Below are 27063 nucleotides of genomic sequence, written 5' to 3'. Positions count from 1 at the left end.
TAAGAATGTGCAAATATAAAAAGCTCTTTTTAAGGTAGCAAAAAAGTGTTTGGTCTGAGGCCGGATTTGGGCTCAGGTCCTCCCGACCTGAGAGTATAAGAGAGTGCCTATATATTGGGGAAAAACAAGTCATAGTACATAAATGTAATGGAATATTACGGTCCTGTAAGAAATGATTAAGATTTACATGAACTGATAGAAAGTGAACAGAAGGAAAAGAATTTACACAATGACAAGAATATGGTAAAAACAAATAACTTCGAAAGAATTAGAAACTGATCATCAACCAGCCTTTCTTTAGGGTATGTTATGATGGGGAATACCTTCATATGTACTTTGAATGACAAGGTTGATTCAAATGCTAGTTGAGAATTATCTACTCAAAACCAAAGCTGAAATAAACTTACCAAAAGCAGACCTCCTGTTTTCTGTTTCTTGCATTCCAACAATTGCAGCAATCTGGGAACGAAGAATGGATAGCTCATCTTCAAGGGCAGCTATTTTTTTAATTGCTGCTTCAGTAACAGGAAGATCATTTATTTGCTTTCTTTGTCTTGAAACAGGAATTAAAGATGGAGGCACTGAATTGAAAAATTCAGCTTTGTCCTTATAATTTTTCCATATACAATTTCTGTAAAGAGAAGAAGAAACAGCTAAAATATTTTTAGGGAAAAGGAAATTACTTTCTTCTACACAGACAGGCTACATTCACTCTCCAATCCCTAGTACTAGTTACCTTATCATTTAAAAAAAATTTTAACTTTCATATATTCATACATTAAACTTATTATTACATCTAGTGAAGAAGTGAGAGGATTTGAACAGTTCTCAAAAGAATTGCAAACTATTAATAACCACATGAAAAAATGCTCCAAATCACTAATAAGAAGAAAACGAAAATCAAAGCAACCTGAGGTTTCATTTCACACTCAGTACACTGGCAAGGATAATAAAAGATGAAAATAGTTGATGCTGGAATTGTTGTGGGAAAAATAAGCATCCTGGTGCACTGTTGGTAGAACCATGAATCAGTACACCCATTTTGGAAAGGAATCTGGAGCAATGCAAATAAAAGTGACTAAAATGTCAGCAGGTATGCTTTCTCCACTGGTGCATATCACACATCCATCCATTCCTTCTCATCCTATGAGTTATATATCTGTAAAATCCTGCCCATCCTTTTTTTTTTTTAATTTATTTTTTCATTCTGAACTTTAATATAAAAAACACTTCAACACTACAACAATAAATAATAAAGGAGAGTCGTGATGATAAAAGGAATGTTAAAGTGTTTTTTGTTTGTTTGTTTTTGGTTAGGCAATGGGGTTAAGTGACTTGTCCAGAGTCACACAGCTAGTAGGTATTACATGTCTGAGGCCCCATTTGAACTCAGGTTCTCCTGAATCCAGGGCCAGTGAGCCACCTAGGGACCTCAGGAATGTTAAGGTTAAATTTACTAGATTCTAATTCCTTGAAAATGAGCACTGTGTTGAGGTTTAGGGATGCTGGGATGCTGTAACACGCAGGTCCTGCCTCAATGACTTTGACCCAAGCCTTCTTTCAGCCAAGACAAGGTTTATTAGAACACCAACAGAGCAAAAAATCTGCCTCTTAAGAAATCTAACCATTTGTATTGCAAGCAGGCCAGAATGAATCTGAGCCATGGGCCAGATTTTAATAATCTGAGCACCTTAATGGTGGCCAAGACGGATCTTATATACAGAAAGACTGTGGGAGGGATCTAGGAGTGGCCAAGTAGTCTGAGGTAACTGTGAGGTAACAGAAAAGGAACAGAAGGCCAGGACCCTTCCCAGGGCAAGGGAGAATGGAGTCTAGATAGGATTAAGGGTGGGAAGTGGCCAGGGGCAACCAGGGAGGTAACAGAGAATTGGGAGATTAGGCATTAGCAATAATGAAAGGCCAGATGAGAAGATTATAGACTCAGTTTCCGAGAAAGCCAGAGACTTGATCAAGAGGGGAAATTCAAAGGGGGGGGTGGGGTAGTTCCAGGGCCTATATCCATCAATTCCATCTATGGCAAATATGGCAAAATTAAACAGAATATTTGATTAAATACAATATTCCATGACATAACAAGTAACATGAGTTTAATTATATAAATCAAACATGGAAATTCATGAGTTATACTATATAATATCTAGTAATTTAATCCAGACTTCTACATTAGTAAGAAAAGATTTGCATCCCTAGAAAAATACACACAAACCTTCCAAACTCTGCGAGCAAAAGCCCTCTACCACACATATAGCAAATCAAGTTGTATTCTTTACTACTCTCCACAAGGCTAAAAATTCAAGCTTTGAAATAGGCTTGCACCTAATAATAAAAATGGATAGGATAATTCTGATTAATACTAATCTTTCCCATACCTATTATTCACCACTAGGCCTAATTCTTTATTGTGAAGATAACTACCTATATATATACTGGATCTGACAAATACTTATTAACATGGATAGACTGACAAAACCATAAAAGCACATATAATAAAATGTCAAATTTTCAAAGATATTCAATTCAACTCAAACATGTATTAAACACCTAGAATTTGCAAAGATTCAGATCATTATCTACTCCAATACTGTCCCAAGTTCCACACAGAACAGTGAGCTTACCTAAATTTGGCATATCCGATGTCTTCATTTGCCACACATAGGACATCAGCAAATGATGGAACCATGGGAGTCAGAGCAGATCCATGTACATCATAGTCTAAGGAGTTCAAGTATTGGAATAGCTAAAGGAAAAAAGGGGGGGGAAAGGTCGAGTCTCTAGAAATAAATGTGTCCTCTCCCAGAAAAAAAAGTATAATCCATAGAAATAAAAGAATTTAAAATTTAAGTGTGAAAAAAGATCAAAAAATAAAAGAAAAACATACTACCATTAGTTAGCAAGATTAGGAATGATTAAGCTATTCTCTTTTCTAAAATTAAATAAGGGGAGTGCAGCTGGGTAGCAGCACAGTAGATACAGCACTGGCCCTGAAGTCAGGAAGACCTGAGCTCAAATCCGGCCTCAGACCAAACACTTGACACTTACTAGCTGTGTGACCCTGGGCAAGTCACTTAACCCCAGTTGCCTAAAAAATAAATAAATAAATATTTGAAATAAAATTGAAACTAAATAAGGACTAACATTCTGTTCCTTTTCTCCAGTAAACATTTCCTAATTAACCTCACCAGTCACATATAAGGTAATAACTAGCTATGGAAATCTGCACAGTAGGTACTGTTGTATTTTGTGGCTCCCTATTACTCACAGAAAAATGTATAATGCAATGCTGACGTTTTTGTAGCAAATCAAATCTAGCAAAGCATTTTACATTCATTTATCTCATTAGAATTTCTGTGTGGGAAGCACTTTAGATATCATTGTTCTCATTTTACAGATAAGGAAATTAAGGCTCAAAGAAGATTAAGTGATTTGCCAAGGTCACAAAGTTAGTGTCAGAGGCAGGACTTGAACCCAGATCTTCCAGCTGAACAACCAACAGCTTCTCAGACTCAATCAATAAGTATTTATTAATTTGGGGCAGCTAGGTAGCACAATGGGCCTGGAGTCAGGAAGAGCCAAGTTTAAAACCAGCCTAAGATATTCACTACCAGTGTGACCCTGGGCAAGTCACTTAACACTGTTTGCCTCAGTTTCCTCAATCTGTCAAATGAGCTGGAGAAGGAAAGAGCAAACCACTCCAGTATCTTTGCCAAGAAAACCCTAAATGGGGTCAAAGAGTCAGACCCAACTGAAAATAACTAAACAATAAGTTGAAGGAAATCAAGGGGGAGGAGCTGAGGCAGTACACTGCAGACATAGGCACAGCCACTGAAAAGATGCGGAATCAGGAGAAGGACTGAAGTAAGGAGAGCCTTGAGTCTATGATATCAATCAGAAGGCAACAGCAATCAGGTATTAAGAGCCTGCCCCAGAGTGGCAACTGTGTGAGTGGAAGAGAACAAAAGTACAGTATAAACTGTTTGTCTTTCATTCTCTAAGAGAACCATGATATGCAAGTGAATTGGATTTAAGTGAAGGGTGGCTGTGTCCAAGTCACCAGCCTTACTTTCTCCTCCAGAGCCATCTGGGTCCAGTGGCATGAAATGGATCAGGATGCAGTGAGAGACCTTGGCCTTTTCAAGCTCAAGTCTTTAGCAGGTCTCAGTATGACTGAGTCAGTGCCCATTCAATGATTAAGGCTTTAAAAAATGAGGCAAAGAATGGCCTCTTTAAAAAAAATAGATCTGTATGTTAAAGATGTTTCGAAGTTACAAACAAGACTTGGCAACAGATTGACTATACAGAGTAAGAAGAAGACTATACCTAGGTTGTGAGTAAAGAGTAGAGGACTATACCTACGTTATGAGTCTAAGTGACTGGAAAGCTAGTGGTGCCCTTGACTATATATGGAAATTCAAAAGAGAAAAGGGATTAGAAGAAAAGATAATGAGTTTTGGACATGCTGTGTTTGAGATGCCTATGTGACATTTAGGACAAGATGTCCAAAAGGCAGGTAATGATACAAATCTGGACGTCAGGAGATAGATTAGGGCTGATAAGTAGTTCTGAGTATAACCTGCAGAGATTATCACTAAGACTAGGAGAGCTGATGAAATCATTAAACAACATAGTAAAAAGGAAAAAGAGGCCACCCACAGTTAGTAAATATGACCTAGATAAAAATCTAGCAAAGGAGACTAAGAAGGAATGGTAAGAAAGGGAAGGAAACCAGGAGACAGCAGTGTCACAAAAACTTGAGAAGAGAGTAACCAGAAGAGGGTGATCAACAATATCAAAAGCTACAGTGAGGTCAACAAGGATTAGGGCTGAGAAAAGGTTATTAGATTTGACAATTAAGGGTTCACTAGTAACTTTTTAGAGAACAGTTTCAACAGAATAATGATATTAAAAGACAGACTGCAGATAGAAGAGAATGAGATAAGTAGAGACACCAGTTACAGATGGCTTTCTCAGATGAAAGGGAAAAGAGCTAGAAAGAAAGCAATTCTAAGACCCAGTGAAAGCTTTTTAAGGAAAAGGAATCACGAGCATGCTTGTAGGCAACAGGGAAGGGGCCAGAAGATTGACAGAGACTGAACAAATAAAAGGGCCAATCTGCTGGAGAAGATGGAATGGGTTTGGCTATCCTGTGCTGTGTTAGACTGGGCTAGGGTAGAAGGATGGATGCACACAAAAGGGATTTGCCTTCACAAGAAAAGTCACCTTTTCACAAGTCAGGCATGAAGGAGGAGATGCTGAAGGAAAACATCAGGGTAACATAATATGAAGAGGAGGGAACTGAGTGAGGAAACAAAAAAAGGACTCTGTGAGGCAGACATAGGGAAGGAGTGCACATGTAAAGGTCAGTGTAAAGATGGAAAATGGAATCTCATTAGTGAGGAATAGAAAGAGAAAGGTAGAAAAAGTGCAGGAGGCAGAATATTTAATGAAGAAGGAAAGATAGGAGGGGACCAGGGTGTGAAGGGATTTTAAAGCTCAACAGAAGGCAGAGCCAAGATGATAGAGAAAAGGCAGGGACTCTCCTGTTCTCCCCTAAATACCTTTAAATAATGCTTCAAAACAAATTCTAGAGCAGCAGAACTGACAAAAGGATGGAGTGAAACAATTTTCCAACCCAAAACAACTTAGAAGTCTGGCAGCAAAGGTCTGTTGCACCAGGATAAGAATGGAGCACAGTCCACTGCAGGCTGTGCCAGTGCAGACCAGGCCCCAGCAAACCAGGAACAGGCCTTGGGAGGCAATTTAATCAGTGACCACATTGGCAGTTTCTGACCTCTCAGTCCACAGATGGTAAGGGGGTTGAACAACTGGTCAGAAGGAGATTAAAGGGGCCCCTCTGCTGGCACTGGGGGCTCTATCACATTGTCCATACTTGGATCTGGGTCTCAGTCCCAAGACAAGGAGGAACATTAGCACACCAGAGCTGTGGCTTCAGGGTGGTGAGGACCCTGGTCACTGTTCCAGGGTGGAAAGAGTGATTGTGATCGCTCAAAGACAAGCACATTACAGGAGAGCAGTAAACACACCTCTCCCACATACCACCTTGGAAGAACCAAAAAGTTACATACAAGTCCCCAGATTTACCTCTGAAAACAGCTGCACAAAAAACCTGAAGGTTGTGATAGTGCCCCACCACTCTGGAAGCAGAGTCCCATTTTAGCATAGTTAAAAGTCAAGAAATAGGCTGAAAAATGAGCAAACAGCAGAAAAAGATCCTGACTATAGAAAGTTACTATAGTGACATGAAGATCAAAACACAAATTCAGAAGAGGACAACAAAGTCAAAACTCCTACATCCAAAGCCTCAAAGAAAAATATGAATTGCCTCCAGGTCATGGAAGAGCTCAAAAAGATTTTTAATAATCAAGTAAGAGAGGTAGGGGAAAAGTTGGGATATGGGGTGGGAGTGATACAAGTATTTAAAAAAAAGTCAAAAGCTCAGTAAAGGAGGGACAAAATAATAGTGAAGAAAACACCTTAAAAAACAGAACAGACCAAATGATAAAAGAGGCAGAAAAATCCAATGAAGGGAAGAATGCGTTAAGAAGTAGAACTGGTCAAATGGAAAAGGAGGTACAAAAACTCACTGACAAAAACAATTCCTTGAAAATTAGAATTGGGCAAGTGGAAACTAATGACTTTGTGAGACATCAAGAAACAATAAAACAAAATCAAAAGGATGAAAAATAGAAGAAAATGTAAAATATCTCACTGGAAAAACAACTGACCTGGAAAACAGATTCAGGAATGAAAATTTAAGAATTACTGGAGTACTGGAAAGCCATGATAAAAAAAAAAAGCTAAACAGAGTTTATATAACAGTTTATAAACAGAACCAATAAAAAAGCAATGAAATATACAAAAGGGAAAAGGAAGTTCAGAACAAAGCAAAGTCAAGTAGGACCATTTTAAAAGTAATAGCTACGAAATTGAGATTCAAGATTTACTAAGTAATCCTTTTTAAGGAAATGCTCTTTTTACTGGTACTGAAGTTCAGAATAGACAGAAAAGGCTGGGCAAGGGGTAATAAGGCCAGCACTAAGATAAAGCAGTACAGGGAAGGGGTCTGATGTGAGGAAAGTTGTGGCTGTAGAAAGTGCACTTTGGGGGCAGCTAGATGGCGCAGTGGATAGAGCACCAACCCCGGATTCAGGAGGACCTGAGTTCAAACCTGGCCTCAGACACTTACTAGCTGTGTGACCTTGGGCAAGTCACTTAACCCCAACTGCCTATTTTTTTAAAAGTGCATTTTGCAACTGATCTGGATATAGATGGGATGAGGGAGGGAAGGAAAAAAGCTGAGAATAATGTCAAGATTTTCAATACGAACCTGAGAAGGACGGTGACACATCTGACAAGAAAGTTTAGATAAGCAGAAAATTTTTTGGAAGAAAAATAATGAAGTCAGTTTTTGAGATGCCTCTAGGACTTCCAGTTTGAAATGTCTGGTAGGCAATTGTTACCATGGGAGTGAAGCTCCAAGAAGTGGGTTTGGGAAGAAAAATAAAAAGTTCACTTCATTTCAAAAGTAAAATAACCTGTTTTCCAAATTAAGATTTTAAATTCACTAGGAGCAAAGGCTATTTTTTCCATTTCTCTACTATTCCTACCCCCTACACTTCACCCAGAACTTAGTATGGTTAATCAAATAATGCATAATTGACTTACCTCAAAGTTAGGCCTTGGACAAGGTTCTAAAGGAAGAATTTTCCCAATGCTACGAACAATACTTCGAGTAGATCCATATTCCTTATTTTCCCATACTGATAAAATCTATTTAAACATAAAAACATATTTAAACATTTTGGAAAACTGATTTAAAATCTAGTGTCATCAACACATACAAAAAGTACCTTAAACTGAGGCTTGTAGAGCTGCAATGGACTTTATAAAACCCATAAATTTTCTTCACATGAACTACTTTCTAGCTACATTTCTTTCCGTATTAGTACCAAAAAGACTTTTAAATTGTAAAGTTTTACATTTATTCCTATTAAATTTCATTTCCCTATACTTGCCCCCATTATTCTAGTCTATCATCTAATGTATTAGCTTTGTGTTGTCTGCAAATTTAATAATACCATCTATTTTCTCACCTAAGTTACTAATAAAAATAATGGTCAAGATAAAGCCAAGGAGAGAGCCCTACAACATTTTAACAGGGATTGTCAGTCAGGCTGATACTGATCCATTAGTCAATATCCTCTAGATATGGTCTTTCCATGGCAGCAAAGAAGTGGAAATTGAGGAGATGCCCTTCAATTGGGGAATGTCTGAATAAACTGTGGTATATGATTGGTGATGAATACTTATTGTGATGTAAGAAATGGTGAAGGGGATTGTTTCTGAAAAAATGAGGAAGACTTATATGAACTAATGCAAAGTGAAGTGAGCAGCAATAAAAGAATACTGGGCATAGCAACTGCAATGTTGTAATGAAGATCAACTGGGGAACACTTGGCTACTCTGGTCAATACATGATCCACAACAATTCCAAAGAACTCAGGATGAAAAATGCTATCCACCTCCAGAGAGAACTGATGGAACTCTGTGTGCAAATTAAAGCATATTTTTTCCTCATTCTTTATCTTTCTTACTTCTTTTTATCATAACGTGGCTAATGTAGAAATATTTTCATGATTTCTCATGTATAAAGGTTATCATATTTCTTGCCATCTCAGTGGGTGACAGAGGAGTAGGAGGGAGAGAATTTAGAACTGAAAATAAAAATAAAATTTAAATAAAATTTTAAAAAATTAAAATGAAATAAAATTACATATAAACAAAGGAACAAAGAGAAAACTGAATAATAGTCCAGAAAGACCTTTTGGCCACTAACAGAGAAAAAAAAGCTGATATTTACTTACAGTGGACCATAACTGGTACAAGTCAGTTCTTGAAAAGAGATTTGAAGATAAACGTGTCACTATAACTCGAACAATACTTTGACCATTTGCATGAGCTTCCCATATTGGTGTAAACTGTTCCCAAAGCCCCAAGAAAAGAAGAAGACAACAATTATCATTTTGGAAGAAATGTTTACCAAATACTCCAAATAAATCCTATCTAGGGAAATGGGGAGGGAACAAACATTTATTAAATAGTTACTATGTGCCAGACACTGTGGTAAATGCTTTACAAATACTACCTCACTAATCACCAAAACAATTCTATGAGCTAAGGGCTCTTATTATTCCCATTTTACCCTTTAAAAAACTAAGGCAAGCAGAAGTTAAGTGACTTGCTCAGGTCACACAGTAAGCTTCTGAGGCAGGATCTGAAGCCCTGAGGCCATGCTTCTGGCCTCTAGGGACAAGCACCATATTCACTAAGTCACTTAAGGTACCAAGAATGCATTTCCTCTGTATTTTTTCTTTCTGAAATTCCTAGTTTCCTTCAAGATTCAGCTCAAGGTCAACACATGAAATAGGGGGCAGCTAGGTGGCCCAGCGGATAGAACACTGGCCCCGGATTCAGGAGACCTGAGTTCAAATCTGACCTCAGGCACATAACACTTACTAGCTCTGTGACCCTTGGCAAGTCACTTAACCCCACTGCCTAGCCAAAAAAAAAAAAAGTAGTTTGAGGTTCAAACATCCCTGTGGCACTTGTTACCTATGTGACCTTGGCAAGTCACTTAAAACTGTAGGCTTCAGTTTCCTCATGGGTAAAATGAGGGATTTCAACAAGATGGTTCTAAGGTCCCATATAGCTCTAAATCCATGATCCTATGGTCAAGTACTGCCTCCTATGTGAATTCTTTCCTGATCTTAGAGGTTTATGATCTGGTCAGCAAAATTACCTTGTTTTGTATATACTTGTATATATGCATATGACACCATGAAAAATACAAGTTCAATGAGAACACAAAGCATATCTTCTCTGTTCCAGCATAAAGTAGGCACTTTTTATAAGCTTGCTGATTGACTGATTATTAGTTTTGCAATCTTTACTAGACTGTAAGCTCTTTAAGGACTGTGACTGACAATTTCCTGAACCACCTGCTTACTTAGCACAGTAGGTACTCAATAAATCACTAACAGTCAAATGACATCAAAATGCCTTTCCTCATCTTATTACCATATCGCAATCAACCCTCCCCTTCAAAGAACTTCTCTGAGTTTATTCACTGTTTAGTGTACATAATAAATACAAATCTCATAATTGCTTACATATTGTCGTATATATAGATATAATTTTTTTGACCCAGCTATCTCATAAAAATTCCTCAATGGTATCTATGTTCTTTAACTTACTCTTTTGTGCTCACAGTTGAAGCTAGCAGTTTAGGGCACATCAGTGCTTGTTGAATGAAGGGGCAGAAGAAGCAAAAACCTGACATGTTGATCAATATTTCAAAAAATTACATACCAAGCAATGTAGATCCTTCCTATCTAACAAGAAATTTAAATGTTGCCTTAAACTAAATGTTTATATTTTAAATTTATCTAAAATAACTTGAGGACAAGTGCAATAAGGTAATCTGTCTGGGAAAATATATTACCTGTTCTCTGGGGATGCAAAAATATTCCAAGAGTTGCCTGAGGAGATTCAACATGAGAGACATCGACACTGAAATGGTAGAATATAAGTTCAATAAAACACTGGACTCGAGAAAAAATTTGGAAAATATTATTCAAAATGAAAATAAAAAGGACAAATATATCAGATGTGGAAAAATTTGAGATTTCACAACTTCATAGGAGAAAGAAACTGGCACAGAAATTGGTTAAAGAACACGAAGCAGGCCCCCAAAGGCAACACCAACAACTCCATCCTCAAAGAGAATTATTTATTCTGGAAGGAAAAAGGTTATTGGAAGAAACGTGCCAGAAAGAAGGTAAATTTACTCTCTTAGTGGTGGTGTGTTCAAACTGAGAATTATATTTTAATTGGAACTTATGTAGGCCAAGGGTCTGAAAAACCCTAGAACTTCCATTAGCTCTCCAAGCTGGTGGTTACTACTACTGAATTTACAGAATCAACGACCTCTGAGTTGGAAAAGGCCTGAAAGGCCATCTGGTCTAATTCATTTGAACAAGTGTCACTTCTACAACCTAACAATCAAGGGGTCATCCAGATAATCACTAGAGACCTTCCAGAGACATCCTCATTATACTTTCAGATAGCTCTAATTATTAGGAAGTTTTTAAAGTCTAAATTAGGTTTTCCTAATGTACTAATTTTCTTGCTGAACCATTTCAAATTTAGACCTTACTTAGCTATATGATTTATTTACTTTCAGGCTTCCCAAGACTAGGTTAATGGAATTTTTTGTTAAGCCACATGAACTCCCTAGTGCAGTAACATTTGGAGGCTCCCTACTTACTTCAGGTCCTCCATTTGTCATTTGAAGCCCTTCATATTCTGTCTCCAAAGTGTCTTTCCAGGATGATTACTCTCCCAGACTTAGGTGTCCTAACTGATCTCCCTGGCAAGTGGCCTATTTGCTATTTCTCATAGCGGGCCATTCTGCCTCTCACTTCTCTGTCTAGCACAGGCTGCACCCTAGAGCTGAAATACAATCCTTCCTTACCTCCTCTTCTGGGAGTCCAACCCTAGCTTCCCTCAAAGATCAGCTAAAATGCCACCACTTTAAATAGCTCTGTTAGTGCTTTGCCCTCCCTAAAAAAAAATTACTGTGTTTATAAATGTACAAAGTAATTGGTTCTTTCCCTAATGTCTACAAACAAATCCAAGCCTCTCCAATCCTTTAAAATCCCTCACTTGATCTTAACATTCCCTCCATCAATTGTGTCTCCTCCTTATCATGGCCAAACTCTAAGAAAAAGCTAAATATTTTCCTTAACTACATTTCTTCCTCAACCTTCTGTTGCTTCCAACTTCATCACTCCACTAAAACTGCATTCCAAAATCACCAGTTATCTCTTAAGCAACATATTTGATAGTCTCTTCTTTATCTTCATTCTTGACCTCTGTGCATCATTTGATAATGTTAATCATCCTATCCACCTGAAAGAATACTCTCTCCTGTTTGGGTTTTAATGAAATTAATCTCTGTTGGTCTTTCTCCTGTCTGACCAATCCTTCTCAGTCTCTTTTGCTAGATCTGCATCCACTTCATAACCCCTGTGGACACACCGAAAGGCTAGGTGCAACTCTCTACACACACTGTAGCCTTGACTTCATCAATCCAGATAAGCTGAATTATCATCTCTATGTGGCTAAATTCTAAATCTAGTGTCCCAAAAGCCTTAGTGCAGTTTTAAACTATTTTAGTGTCTCTCCTGACTTTCAGCTCTGCATCATCAACTGCTTATTGTTGTCTCTTAAGTATCTCAAACTCAACACAGCAAAAACCAAACTCATTTCTCTTTCCTAACAACGCTCCCTCTTTACAGATTTCCCCATTTCAGCTGAGGATTTCACTTTCCTTCCACTCACCCAGGTTTGAAAGCTCAGTCATTTCAGTCACTTTTACTTCTCACTCTACACCTCCTAGGCAGCCAATTATTTGCCAAATCTCCTCCATGACTGTACACGTCACCCTTTTCACCTACCCGTGTGTCCACCTTCCAAGTTCAAGCTCTCATCACCTCTTATTTAAACAAGAGACCTCCTAATTGGCCTCAATGACTAACAAGTTGCCAAAGTGATTTTCTTTACTCCACACACTCCAGTTCCTGGGGCTATTACTTCTAGAGCCAAATATAAACTTCTGGCCTTGAAAGACTTTAAACCTGTCCCCAACCAAAATTATTATATCATCCAGAAAAATGGCCTTCTTGCTGTTCTTCACATACCACACTACATGTCCTCTTCTCCTTTCCTTTTATCTATTATGTTCAGAATTCACTTCTTCCTGGTTACTGCCCCTTAGAATACCTAGTTTCCTTCAAAGCTTAGCTGAAATGCCACCTTCTTAATGCCTTTCTGGATACCAAGAGCTGCTAATCTTGCCTCTCCCCCCAACCTAGTATTTTTTTTTTCTCCGACACAGAACGTCAACTCTTTGAGGGTGGTTTAATGTCTTCTTTGTGAAATAGGATTTTAGTTTTGCTGGCGTTTTTTTTTTAAATTAATCTGATCAAAGTAAAACAAAGTTCTGAACAAAGGCTCATTCAAGTAAACTTATCAAGCTGATGGGGAGAGCAACCCTAACAACTTCCCACATCTTCCAGAGTCACAGCAATACAAATAAAGTAGTTTGTTTATTCGTGCAGTAAATAAACACTAGTTAAGTGTCTACTCTAGTTGACTTTTTTTTTTGCTTTTTTGGTGGGGCAATCACAGTTAAGTGATTTGCCCAGGGTCACATAGCTAGTTAAGTGTCAAGTGTCTGAGGCCGCATTTAAACTCAGGTCTTCCGGATTCCAAGGCCAGAGCTCTCCCAGTCAGCATCTTTAAACAATAGTTGTTTGGGATGCATGCGGAGTTCCGTTAGTACTAGCTCCAGTGTGAGGGCTTGCGACCTTTAAACAGTATTGGATTGTAAGCTCCTAGAGAGCAGGCACAGTCTTTTCATTAACTGTAACCCTAGGGCAGAGAAACAGAGGCAGGTCTGGGACACTGAAGCAGCGGATCCAGGCGACCTGAGTTCAAATCCGAACTCGACCTAAGACACTTTCCTAGCTTTGTGACCCTGGGCAAGTCACTTAACTGTGTGTTTGCCTCAGTTTCCTCATCTGTAAAATGAACTGGAGAAGGAAATAGCAAACCATTCCAGTATCTCTGCCAAGAAAAGCCCAAATGAGGTCACGAAGACTTGAGAATAAAGGAGTAATATGGTTAATTTAATTTAGGTCATTCTAACGAAGATGAAACCGAGTCAGAGAGAGGTCCAAGGCCACGTTAGTGGACGATCCGGGAACACCGCTGGCCTGATCTGCCTCGGGTTGGCCCAGATCCTCCTCCGCTTTCCCCTTTCTCTGCCCCAGGCCTCGGCTTCCGGGGTTCGGTGAACACCCCGTGGAAAGAGGCGGCAGAAATAGGGGTCCCCCCGGGCGTTCCCCGCCTCACTCACCTCTCGCTCCGTTCGGCCCCTCGAGAGACCGCCGGGAACCGGACGCTCGCATTCGCATCAACCGCCCAGCCTCGAGTCCGTCCTCTGACCCAGCCGGCCGCGGTCACGCCCCGCCCTTCCAGCGGCAGCGACCATCGCCAACGAGCGAGACCCAAACTCCGCGCGCCGCGACCTAAAGCCCTTCGTATTGGACCGACCCGCGGCCTCCTGCTCACCATTGGGCGGCCTTACCTACCAATCAAAAATCCGGACGTGGGCAGAGGCGCTTTGCCCGCCCCTGGGAAGGCGGGTCTTCAATTCGGGAGGCCAATGGGAAGTCCAAGACCGCACTGTGAGGCCCACGGTTCCCGAGGTAAGTCTGCAGAGAGCTTTTAGATCGGTGGACCTGATTTAGAACTCATGTGGCCACGCTCGCACTTTCTGCTCCCTCTGAGCAACGTCGAGTGTTCCGGGAGCCTCGAAGTTTAGCCGCTCCTCCTTCCCCACCGCTTCAGCTGTGCCTACCGGCCCCGCCCCCAAAGTTCAGTTGGGTCTCCTGGCGCTGCACCCACAGCCAGCCTCACCTCACGTGCCGGGCGTTATCAGACGACCCTCCCTCTGGCAGCGGCCTTGGGCTGGCCGTTATCTCCCTCCATCAGTGACTCACGTTTCGGACGTTTTCCGTTCTTGGGATGCCTTCTATTCTATTCTGGTCCTAACGGACAGTGTAAACTTTGCTCACCAAATCCGGCGATGCTTAGAGACCCCTCTTCCCACCGCCCCCACCTTCGCAAATAGTGCTGTTGTAATAAGCATTCGGAGAGGTATTATTTTGCAAAATTTTACTGGGTAGAGTTGTATTTAAAGCCGTGAGTTCCCTGATTAATTGTGCCTTCCGCACCCTTTTGGCTGCTTGTCATTGAGAATACTTAAACCGACGAATAATTTCAGGCTAACAATTTTAAAATACTTTAGAGGCACACGATTCACACTACCTCGTCCCTCGCAGACCCAGATAAACCTGCACTAAGCAGCAAGTAGTAGGGAATAGGCACCTGGCTCGAGAATCAATTCAACAATTCATCCAGGTCTTGCTAGGTCAAGTCAGAAAGCATTTCGTAGGCGCCTACTATGTGCAGGCACTGTGCTAAAACTCTGGAGATACAAATAAAGGCAAGAGACATTCACAGTCTAATGGGGGAAAGGGTTTACTACATGCAAACAATCACATTTTTAAAAGTATGTACGCAATAAATTGGAGGTATATTCGGTAGAGGGAAGACACCAACATTAAGGAGGCTCGGGAAAGACTTCTCGTAGATGAGATTTTTAGCTAGGATTTTAGCTAGGAGGCCGGGATGACGAAGGAGGGCATTCCAGGCTTGGAACACAGCCAGAGAAAATGCTCCGGGCTAAGAAATGGGAGTGTCTTGTGTAAGGAACAACAGCGTCACTGGATCAGACCTGGGGAGAGGGGGACGGGAGTAAGACGTAAAGACTGGCAAGGTAGTAGGGGCCAGGTCGTGAAAGGTTTTGAACAGATTTTCTTTTTGATCCTGGAGGCGATATGGAGCCACTGCAGCAGTTAATCTCCCCCTCCCCATTGTGTGTGTGTGGGGGGGGTATATAGACACTTTAAAAAGAATAATTTCACAACTGAGTGGAAGATGGACTGGAGCCAGGAAAGCCTTGTGGCTTTTTGAATTGTTTTAAGCCATTCCTACAGTGGAAGAACGTATATTTGCCAAGTGTCAACATGAGGAAAATGTTTTGTTATCTATCAAATCAAGTAAATCTAATTCTTAGTTGTAGCAGTTAATTTCTATAACTATATGTGTATACATATATAATCAGTAGTTTTTAACAATTTTTCTTTATTTTACCAATGCCAGCAAAGGCCACCTTTGGAAAGCACTAAGAATCATATATACATCTGTATTTCTGTGTGATAATCATACATTTAGAGATAGAAGGGATGGTGAGAATCATCTAAAAGAACATTTTTAAAGATTAAGTGCTTCTTTTCCCCAAGGTCATTCAGACAGACAGTAAGTAGCAGAGTCAGCATTTGAATCCAGGCCCTTTGGCTTCAAAATCACAGTTGTTTCCACTATTCCAATTTGCTAATTCAAGTGGTTGAAATTACAATTCATGTTGAACTTTATCCTCTAAAGTTACCTTCCTTATACTTTGTATCTTATATGTACCTATTTGTTTACATGTTTTCTCCTCCATTAACATGTAAGCTTCCTGAGGGTAGCCTCTATTTTTGTGGTGTTACCTTTGTATCTTGGCACACAGTATTTGATAAATGCTTGATTGCTTGATCAACTGAAAATGTTTTAATTCTGTCAAAACTTGTAAAAAGTTTCTTTTCCACTGAATAGACTGCTTGAATTAACTGTTCCAAATAGACAACTTTTGGTGGTAAAAATGTGGTAGGGCCAAAAAGCAGGAATTTAAGGTAACAATCTGTCACTGATACACAGTTATTAGCCAGCTACTTTAGTTGAGGCACTGAGCTAGGCACTGATAACACAAAGACAATACCAAGACAAAAATGAGTGGTCACTCAGCAGGTTCCAAGAGCTGCAGACAGCTTAAGAATTCAGAGTGGTTGAAAAGCCATCAGATTTTGCAGTCAAGAGATCACTGGTAACTCTGGCGAGAATGGTCTTGGATGAGTGATGAAACTGACAAGGGTTGAAATGTATGTATGTAAAAGAGGGGGAAGTTGATAGTAAACTTTCTTGCAGTTTGAGTATAAAATGGATATATATAGGATGACAGTTTGAGGGGGCAGTATGGTCAAGTCAAAGTTTTTTAAGCATAAGAGAGATCTAGGCTTGTTGGTAGGCAACGGAAAGACAATCACATATAGATGGTGAAAATTTAAAAGATCAGATGATGTGTGGGAGCAGGTGGTTGGAGAAAACTGTAAATGGAATCAGAGTATGTGGCCTTGCCAAGGACCACCTCTTCAGAAGAAACTGGAGTAAAGGCAGAGAGAAGAGGGCATGAAGTAAGGAGTTTTTGAAATGTAAAGAGGGAGTTTAATGGCCAAATGGGGGCAGCTGGATATCACAGAGGATAGATCATGAGTATTGGAATGAAGAAGACCCAGTATAAATACAGCCTCAAACTCCCAGCAGCAATACTATCCTAGGCAAGTCACTTAATTTGTCTACCTCAATTTCTTTATCAGTAAAATGAGGAGAAAAATAGCACCTACCTCTATGGTTCTTGGGTTTGTTTCTGTTTTGGGAGGCAGTGAGGTTAAGTGACTTGCCTAGGGTCACACAGCTAGTAAGGGTCAGAGGCTGCATTTGAACTCATGTCCTCCTGACTCCAGGGCCACTGCTTCATATCCACTGCTCCACCTAGCTGCCCCCTCGAAGGGTTCTTGTGAGGATCAAATGAGATGTTTGTAATGTACTTTGCACATCTTAAAGCACTATATAATTGCTGTCTACTACTACTGCTTTTCTCAGTAAAATGTGAACAAGGGCCTTGGGCTGAAAAGATGGGAGAGGAGGATGGTATAGGAATCTGGAGGAAAGAAAAAATTTGGTATACCTGTTGTGAGGAGTGCAATAGTCAGGGAATACATGTGCTAATTTAGGACTCCTTGACTTGTCCATTACAATCTACCAGTCAGTAATAATTAGAGTTATCCTATAAGTCTTTAATACTCAAAGGTGGGCCCTTAGTGATCATATAGTTTGACTTCATCTTACAGTTTAGGAAACTGAGGCTGACAGAAATGAATTATCTTGACTGTGGTCATGTAGGTAACTTATGACAAAGCTAAGATTACTACTACTACTACTACTACTACTACTAATAGCTAACACAGAGCACTTGAAGGTTTATCCAACGCTTTTATGTCATCTCATTTGATCTTTACAGTAATCCTGGAAGGTAGAGATTATTTGTATCCCCATTTTACGGAAAGGTGAGGCACAGAGAGGTTAAGGGCCCAAGGTAAAACAACTAGTAAGTGTCTGAAAGAGGATTCACACTCAGATCTTCCTAACTCCAAGCCCAGCACTCTATGCACTTTGCTCTCTAAATGCTATCATAAAGATGTCCATTTAATTACATTGTACTGCCCTGGAGACTCAGCTTCCTGAGCTCAATCAGGCCTAAGACACTCATTAGTTCTGTTACCCTGGGCAAATCACTTAACCTTGTTTGCTGGCTTCCTCTCTGTGAAATATACCTTTGCTAAGAAAACCCTAAATGGGTCAAAGACAACTAAAAATAACAACATGTTCACAGGAAGTCAAAAATGAAACCTTCTGCTTTCAAGGACCATACATTCTACTCTACCATTGTCTATTTCTTCTCCAAGTGGGAATTTCCAAGGAAATAAAAAGTAGTTCTTCCTCAAAAAGAAGCTGGAAACCTAGAACAAATGTAGGTGCAAAGTGAAACCTAAAATGTTCTGTGTACACTAGCTTTCTTTCCACATCTATATTGCATCATGCTTTAGTGGTCAGAGTATAGAAGTCAGAAGTCTGGATTCTAATACCAACTCAATCACCAACTGACTTTGGTCCAGTCACTTAACCTACAATTTTCTTATGGCCTGATTGCTTCTTTAAAGGTTATAAAAATGGTTTAATAAGAGAATCTTCTCCACATAAAAATGATGGCTTTCTTTGTAACTAAAATGTTTTAAACCAAATTCTTTTAAAAATTGCTTTTAACTATGAAAATCTGTTTTATCTGTTTCTTTTATTTAAAAAACTAAAGCAGCAAACTAAATAATGGAGTTGAGTTGCAGTTCCTACTTTGTTATTAGGTGGCACTACTACTTCTTGGAGAATTACATTAAAATCTAATCAATATTAAATGTTTAAAAAATTCTATTGATATATTTTGTTTTTACATCACCTGAGTTTGTCTCACATCCCTACCCCTCTTAGAGCCATCAGCAATATTTAACATTTATTAACTTTTAAGACTTTATTGAAATACTAATTAATGGATTTACTTCATTGATCTGGACACTCCCAGCACTTAACTAGATTGCATGCCATTCATGACTTTTCATCCTATGTGATTTTTATTTCATGTCCTTAAGCCCTCCCAAGGGCATCTAACCTAGAATCCTTCCTTTAAATCTTCTAATTTTTATACCTATCAGTGCCATACTTTGTATGTACATCAGTTATTATTGGTCTATTACTACACCATCAGTCTCCATTCTTATTTTTTACAGCATTTCTTACACATTGATAGTAGGCTGCATCTTCCTTATACTCACCAAGTACTTACCCATTGACCATGAAGTCATTTGTGTTTTTCATTCTTCTGAAATTGTAGTGTTCCATAATTGACCCAATATATAGAAAATACTGAGATTAAAATGATAGAATTTAAAGAGTAGGACCAAGAGGAAAATATACATAATGAAAGTACTAACATTAAAATGATGTTCAAAGAGTAATCTCTGTCCCAGAAAAAAGAAGAGGCATACTCCCCTTTCCGGAGAAAAGTAAAGTTTTTTAAACAATACTTCTGTATTCTTTGTATAATGAAAACAAAATTTTAAATAAGAAAATGAAACAATGGAATTACGTGTATTGTCAGACCTAGTTAGTTTTTGCCCAAACTCCTATTTTTTAATATGGAGATTTAGTGAGACAGGGATGAGTGTCAGAAGAGGACTGAAGGCATAAATACAAATTATTAATTTAGGGGAAGGAGAATTCTATGGGCTTTTGTATTAGGGAGCTGCTTGAAAATATTAAAAGACCTGTGCAATTATTCCAAATCTCATAATCTCTTCATCTTAATTCTGGATCCAACTCATTTTCCATTTGAAGTGCCTATCCAAGACAGAGGCACTGATAGACTAATTCGGTAGGCCACACACTTGACATGCCATCATGATCTAAACAGGACACGTGTTCATTTGATTTTTCCTGTGAATTGTGAAACTTTTGAATGGTCATGAATCTTCTTTAGGAGGTCATATATTATCCCTGTGTTTATTGCAGCAAACACAATTTACTTAATTCAAAAAACTAAGTGTGAAAGATAATCTAAGGGTTAAACTCCAGATACTTCATTAAGAGGAAGTAAGAACAACTTTTAAACAGAAATAACTGGAGGAATTAAACATCCAAAAGTATAAATATCTTCTGTTTGTCTCTACTTCCATTTTTAAAGAGATATGTGATGGTAAGGGCCATAACAGTTGTCAGTTAAAGAGATTTAGCTTCAGACCCACAGAAGAGAGAAACAACAGTTAAAGCATGTCATCCTGGTCTTACTATGTTTCTGAATCATTCCAAAATTATTCATTCATCTCTTCAGGTAAGGAGTTTCTAATCCATTTTTCCCTTAAGTGAAAATTAAAATTGTACATCATTTTAATAGTCTAGTTAAAACAGTCAAAAGAAAGTAGTATCACAAAATTCTCTTAAAAAATCTAACAGCTATTTTGATGTGTTTTTAAGTGTGTGGTTAACATAATTCATTCAGCCTCTTCCCTCCCTCCCTGTACCATCTTGCTTAGCCATATTTATTTTTACCACTATAGCAAGTGTTTCTTTTATTCAAGACTATTTGCTTTTAATATTTTGTGCTTTTATGACTCTTATCCAAATATTTTGTTTTAAAAATTATTACAAATAAGTGTTGCCTTTTAGGCAATTAGGAAAATTTGAGAAAACTTATTTAAAACATAAATGAATTTTTTTCATATAGAATCATGAATGCAGGATCTCACTATCTTTCAACTAGTTAAAAGTCACTATGGGCCTAAGAGCCCTTATTAAAAGCCTTTATTTTATTAATAAAAACTAATCTCAACAGGCCTATCACTGCTTTGTGCATTGTAAAATTATCTTAAATTACAGCAGTTTTACCATTCCCTAAAAGTATGAACCAGTGCTCTTTAAGTTAGTAGAGTGAAATCTCTAATTTACGTTATGACAATTAAAACATTTGTTTCCTTGTTGTAATAAGGCATGCATGCATCAGAGAAGAGCAGAGAAGAGCAGAGAAGAGCAGAGAAGAGAAGAGAAGAGAAGAGAAGAGAAGAGAAGAGAAGAGAAGAGAAGAGAAGAGAAGAGAAGAGGGCAAGAAGTTCAGTAGGTTCTGAGGGGAGTGTTCTAACACTGAAATTTATTTCTGCATTATCTCTTTACCTTTCATAGCTAAGCAACCAGTCTCCACAGCTCTGACTTGACTGATTTAATAAATATTTGAGCACCTAGTTAAGTACAGAGATTTATGCTAGGCTGTGGAATGCCTGAAGAAATTTAAAACTTGTCCCTACACTCAAGCAATATACTGTCTAGTGAAAGACTAATACATGGAAGCAATTAACAAGAAACATAAAACAGTATATAATTAAATTGTATTAAGGGAAATCAATGAAAATTAGGAGACAGCTTGGACTAGCAGTTTTTAAAAACTAGGCTGAAATCTCAGCTATACTTTTTATTACCTGTATGACCTTGGGCAAAATTTTAATTCTATAGGCCACCTCAGTTTTATCATTTACAAAATTAAAGGGCTGGACTAGATTTATAGCCTCTTAACCCTGTGGTCCTAACTAGGAAGGCATTATAGAAGAGTTAAGATTTTACTTAGCTAAAACTTGAAGGAGAATTTGGAAAGAGGGGAATACAACTACAATATGAACAAAGGAATTGAGGTGGGAATGGAGCATACTTTGTTGCTGTGATATTGAGAACTGTCCTATATGCTGCAGAAAGCTCAGATGGGGAACTAGCAGAAAATGGGTAGTGTCAGACCAGATCATAAAGGTTTTTGAATGCCTAGGGCCTAAGCAGACTTCAGGTTTGGGAGCAGGGAAAGGACATGATGAAAAGAAATCTCCATCCTACTCACCCTGGCTCCACATTATGTCATATCCCACCTTTAGAATACTAGGTAACAAAGGGCATAGAGCACTGGGCCTGGAGTCAAGACCCAAGTTCAAATGTAGCCTCTGATACTTACTAGCTCTGTGACCCTGGAAAGGTCATTTAACCTCAATTTCCTTATCTGTAAAATAGGAGTAATAGCAGCACCTATTTCCCAGGGTGGTTGTGAGGATCAAATGAGGTAGATGTAAAGCACTTTAAGAGCTATGTGTTAGCATATAAAGTTTATAAATAAAGTTAAACGTGTTTTGGTTTGCTTGTTATTTATGTCCCCAGTGCTCAGAATAGTCCACGGCACATAGCAGGCATTTAATAAATGCTTTGTCTACTCTCTGTCAATTCCCTAGTACTGTGTTGCAAAACATATAGAATAAGTCATTCCTTGAAAGGAATAGGCTTTAGGAAGCCCATACACTGCTCCAAATGACAGTTTAACTCCGTTCAGAGACTTGCTGTAGAGCCTATGGTACTTGACCTTTCTGGGCCTGTTTCCTAATCAATGAAAAGAGGGAACTCTACCTGATGATGATCATTAGTATATCACCTGGTGATAAATTCTATAATCCTGTTCACTATGGTGGTATTCTTTTCCTTCAAGGGTGGATTTGAATTTTAGGAATGTTTCTACAAAGAAAGTACGTCAAGAGGGAAGGAGTGGTAGTGGAAAGCAGATTAGAAATTGTAAATGCACAATCAACAAAATTTGGCAACCTGATTAGACCTGGAGGATAAGGAGTAAGTGTAGATAATTCTAGGGTTTTGAGCCAGGGTAATTGGGAAAAATCATGGTGCCTTTAATGGAAATAAGGAAACTAAAAGTAGAACAAGTTTGGGGAGGAGTAGGGAAAGGGAAGATGATGAATTCAGTTTAAGATATGCCAAGTTTCAGAGCCAGTCAGAAGCCTATAGGTGCATGTATGACAGCTGTAAATGTGAGTCTGGAGCTTGAGTTCTAATTAGGGAGTCACTCACAGAGTTGATAACTGAAACCAGGGAACTAATTAATCACTGAGGACAAGTGTGGAGAAGAAGGTAACCTAATACAAACCTTTGGGGGATCCCTGACTTTGGAAGACAGAAGGAGTAAGAGGAGCCAGTAAAGATACTGGATGATTCTCAGAGTCAGAAGTAAAACTACAAATGCAGTGACAAAATATCTGTAGTGGGATGGTCAATACTGTCATACTGTGGAGCGCAAAAAGGATTCAGCAATTAAGTTACCCTTGAGAGCAGTTTCAGTGCAATAGTCGGGAAGAATCCAAATTATAATAATTTTTAAAAAGTAAATGGTGATAGGATTAAATATCAAATTTGGTAGCAGAGATATGAAATTGTCCCTTCAGATGGCCCCAAGTTGGAGAGGTTTTGCTGAATGCCTCTGCCTTCTTCCCCAAAAAGGAAAACTCCCAAAGGAGCTAGGAAATCTGTGGTTTTAAGTTGAATTGACTTAACAATGTATGTAAAATATTTCTAAAGCATTAGCATATTACATTAAAATATAACTTAGATGGGAATGATATATATTTAAAAAAAACACTAATCACCTAAAATCACCTTTTCTGTGTAAAGTACTGGTACTAATTTCTGATCTTTTCCATTGTATAGGCACTCAATTATCTTTCAGAATGCCATTCTGACATAATGACACAGTCTGACATGATAGCAAACTTGGAGAATCTAAGGAAAAGGTCTTTAAAATATTATGAGGAATATGGGCAGCATGGCATAGTGGATGAAGTACTAGACTTGGAGCAAGAAAGACAAAGGTTCCAGTGTGGCTTTAGACATTAGCTATGCCGACCTGGATGAATCAGCTAACCTCTTTGTATCTCATGCAATACCCTATGATTTAGGTCATAGAAAATTCTGATCCTGTACTGGCAAAAACCATTACATGGTTTCCACACAGGGAAGTCCCTAACCTGTCCTTCAAGGTATATATCTTTCCTGTATTTGTGCAGTTTTATAAAGATCATGCTGTGTTTTAAATGACCATAAATAGGAAAAAGTTATCTTAAGGGGAAAACTGGGAATCAGTTGGACCAATGACTTCCTAGAGAGTTAAGGAGAAACTCCTTCCACTAATTTGGGTTGCCTGAGGGCAATGAGGTAAGTAAGTAACTCACCCAAGGACACAAAGCTAGTGCCAGGGCAGAGCAAGAATCCAAATCTTCTGAACTATCCCCTCCTCCATGATGCCCCAGTTTCTTCATACTCCCTTCATTTTATAATGCCTATGGGAAAATTAGATATTCTTGCTTGTCTCCATTTGAATTACTTTAAAGGATACCTGATTTCATAGGAGGGAGTCTTCGAACACGCAACATGCTTTGGAAGAAAATTCTAAACTGTACTCTATTGTAGGCACAAGCCTGCAGAAATAATTTTTAATTATTCTAAATCTGACCTTTTTATAGCTTAGAAAAATATTTAAACTGACACAGCCTCCTTATGTGTTCAGACATCTAACCTAAGGCATTTCAAAGTCCCAATGTGTAAGATTCTTAGTTATTTCAGTCAAATTTGAACAAGAATGTAAAGTTTAGGCAACAGTTAACAGTTTGCTTCTTGAAATAAAAAGTTATTTAAATTGGCACATCTTTTTTCCATTTACCTAAAAAACATTCATTCCCCCTTTAACTATCCCCTTCAAGAGTTCTCCTTTCCAGCAGATCAGAAGTGAACCCAAGAGATATTTCAAATAAGTGAAGTAATCAGAAGTTTCTTCTTTCTCTTAGGTGTATCAATATCCTCAATTCCTTCTGGATATGGAGAGAAGAGGCTGCTGTTCTTAAATGAATCCATCTAGGATCCTTGTCCTATGACATCTTAATTATTTGAGAGAGGAATCCTTCCAGGAAGGATTAAAAACAGAAGCAGAACATTTGTCTTAATACGTCAGTGCAAACACTGGACTAAGATAATTTTTAAACATTTTGGGAGCAGGAGTGCTTTGTTTACTTTATGCCTTATAAAATGGGGTGTTCAACTATAAAAAGCAGGTTTTTTGAAGATATCAGACTCTTGTGCAGTGTGACTGTAAACACAAAAATACACTTTACATCCTATGTGGTTATCCGGCAATGTATAAAACATGAACAATTGTGATTGCCATCAGTTTATTTTCAGACCCTTCCAACAAAGAGATTTTGTCATTTGTGCCATTCCTGTCAGTTTTCCCACAAATCCTCCATAATCTACCCAAAGCTCAGGATGCCTTCCTAACTGTTCTTTTAAGACAGTAGAAATACCATGAGAATTACCATCTATCGTCCCACCATTGACCAACCTATCTATGTTTCTGGCCACTAATTTACACAGACTCAGTAATATATTTTATGCCAAGTCTTCACTAGTATTTACTTATACCCACTAGGCATCTTTAAATTTTTTTTAAGTACAAGAACTCACAAAAACATAGCATCACCATAGTATAATTTAAGAGATGGAAATATGTGGCAGTAAACAGTTTGCCATCATTGAAAGCCCTGTGCTATTTCCTTACTATATTCCAGGCTTATCTCCAACTCTGATTCGTTGCTGAGTCCAGCTTATTTTTATTAAATATATAGATAGATATAGATAGACAGATAGATAGATAGATAATCTGAAAAAAGCAATGGTGACATGGCAAATTGAATAGTGGATTTGAAATCAAAAAGACCTGGGGGTTTGATAAGACACTAGTTGTATAGCCCTGGTTAAATTCACTTAACCTTTCTCCTCAGCTTCCTTATTTATAAAATGGGGACAATTACATTACCATTCTAATAAGCTGGTTGGGAAGATCAAATGAGATATTATTTAACTATTAGTATGAGGGGCTATGGGTGCTTTTTTTCTCCCCATTTACTTTGTTCTCTAGTATTGATGGTTCAACTTTTCCCATTGCTAAAAAAGTTTTGTAATGTTCTAGGCTTCATACAATCAGTATATTGCAATTAGCTTATCTGTGAAAAGAAATTTTTGGAGAACTGTAACATGAAATTCTTTGACTCTGACCTTATGTGTAACAGCTTTCATGAAAATGTGGAACATATAAATATTTACTAAAAATCTTGTTTTACACCTGATTTGATGTCAATAACAACTGATGTTCAGTTAGCATGTTGTGCTTTCAATATCCACTAGGTTTTGAACAAAATTCTTGTCTTGTGGACCCTTATTAAAGTTTTTCCATATTTGTCAATTATCTGTAAACCATTCAAGATTACATTTTGCTATAAGTCAAACACAACATCAACAAACTCAAAGAGGACCTTATATTTGCATATGTCGTCCACTGTAAATAAATAAGGCAGCGTGCAAAAACTGCCATAATGGACTTGGTAGGAATACCAGTGTTTGAATCCTATCTCATATACTTACTAGCTATGTTGACAAAAACACTTAAAACCTGTTTGCCTCAGTTTCCTCATCTGTAAAATGGGGATAATAGCACCTATCACCTAGGGTTGCTGTGAGGATCAAATGAGAATATTTATAAAGCACTTTACAAATCTTAAATTACAATATAAATGCTAGCTTTATCATCATATATTATTATTATTCCTTTGTTTTCTCTGATGTAGAGCTCGCTTCTTTTGAATCTTTCATCTTGTAAAACTTGTATCATAGTATCTTGTAAAAACTTCTCTCATTCTAAATTCAGTAAATTTGAAAGCTGACAAGGGAAACCAGATAACCTTGCACACAATTCTTGATTAAATCAAATGCCCCACATGAGAGCTATTTTCTTAGATTTGAACAGCTAATATAAAAACCTAATATAAAAACTTACAGAAGAATAATTGATGGAAATTATCTAATTTGCATGAAATGTTTTTAGAATTCAAAATTATCTCTTAAGTCCCTTCCATCTATATTGATTCTTCTAGTGAGTACTTAAGTATACCTGTGTAAATTCCTTTCTAATCCCACCCGTCCCTCCCCCTGCAAGTTCACTAAAGGTGCATTTGCACCTTTATACCTTACTTTATCAATGGTTTCTTATAAATAGAACTTAGATGATCAAATTTTTATCAGTTGCCACTACTAGTCCCTAATCTCTTTTTTCTTAGTTTGTTGAGATTTTTATGGTCCCTCTTCATTCAATGAAGAACTTTAAAATCAAGTGAAGACATCCATTCCTAAATCTTTAACCTGTCCCGTTACCAC

General features: G+C 38.2%; 1 protein-coding gene and 1 long non-coding RNA gene across 6 annotated transcripts in view; one reads left to right on the top strand and one right to left on the bottom strand.

The window, feature by feature from the left end:
- The window catches only part of MTFR2 (mitochondrial fission regulator 2), a 79681-nt gene extending 65352 nt beyond the window's left edge, over positions 1-14329 (bottom strand). The window contains exons 1-6 of one of the 4 annotated variants that reach the window (XM_020987134.2): positions 14256-14329; positions 10541-10608; positions 8904-9017; positions 7705-7809; positions 2637-2758; positions 408-631 (exon numbers count right to left, since the gene is read on the bottom strand). In XM_020987134.2, coding sequence (XP_020842793.1) covers positions 408-631; positions 2637-2758; positions 7705-7809; positions 8904-9017; positions 10541-10603 — 628 coding nt within the window. In that variant the 5' untranslated portion in view covers positions 10604-10608; positions 14256-14329. Of the gene's footprint in view, positions 1-407; positions 632-2636; positions 2759-7704; positions 7810-8903; positions 9018-10540; positions 10609-13821; positions 13954-14020; positions 14226-14255 lie in introns of those variants that run through there. The other 3 variants (XM_020987131.2, XM_020987132.2, XM_020987133.2) reach the window with 3 other exon arrangements.
- LOC110208918 (uncharacterized) lies at positions 14298-25972 on the top strand. 2 transcript variants are annotated; one of them, XR_013486932.1, is made up of 3 exons: positions 14298-14372; positions 20981-21105; positions 24645-25972. It is a non-coding gene; the product is annotated as an uncharacterized LOC110208918 (long non-coding RNA). The 2 variants fall into 2 exon arrangements; XR_013486933.1 differs by lacking the exon at positions 14298-14372 and adding an exon at positions 14626-14823.
- Positions 25973-27063: the final 1091 nt, after the last annotated feature.

The sequence above is a fragment of the Phascolarctos cinereus genome, unplaced genomic scaffold, assembly GCF_003287225.1.
Source record: "Phascolarctos cinereus isolate Bilbo 61053 unplaced genomic scaffold, phaCin_HiC Scaffold_5;HRSCAF=322, whole genome shotgun sequence".
NCBI lineage: Eukaryota > Metazoa > Chordata > Mammalia > Diprotodontia > Phascolarctidae > Phascolarctos > Phascolarctos cinereus.
The sequence above is the reverse complement of the archived record's forward strand: the minus strand, read 5'-3'. Positions and strand labels throughout refer to the sequence as shown.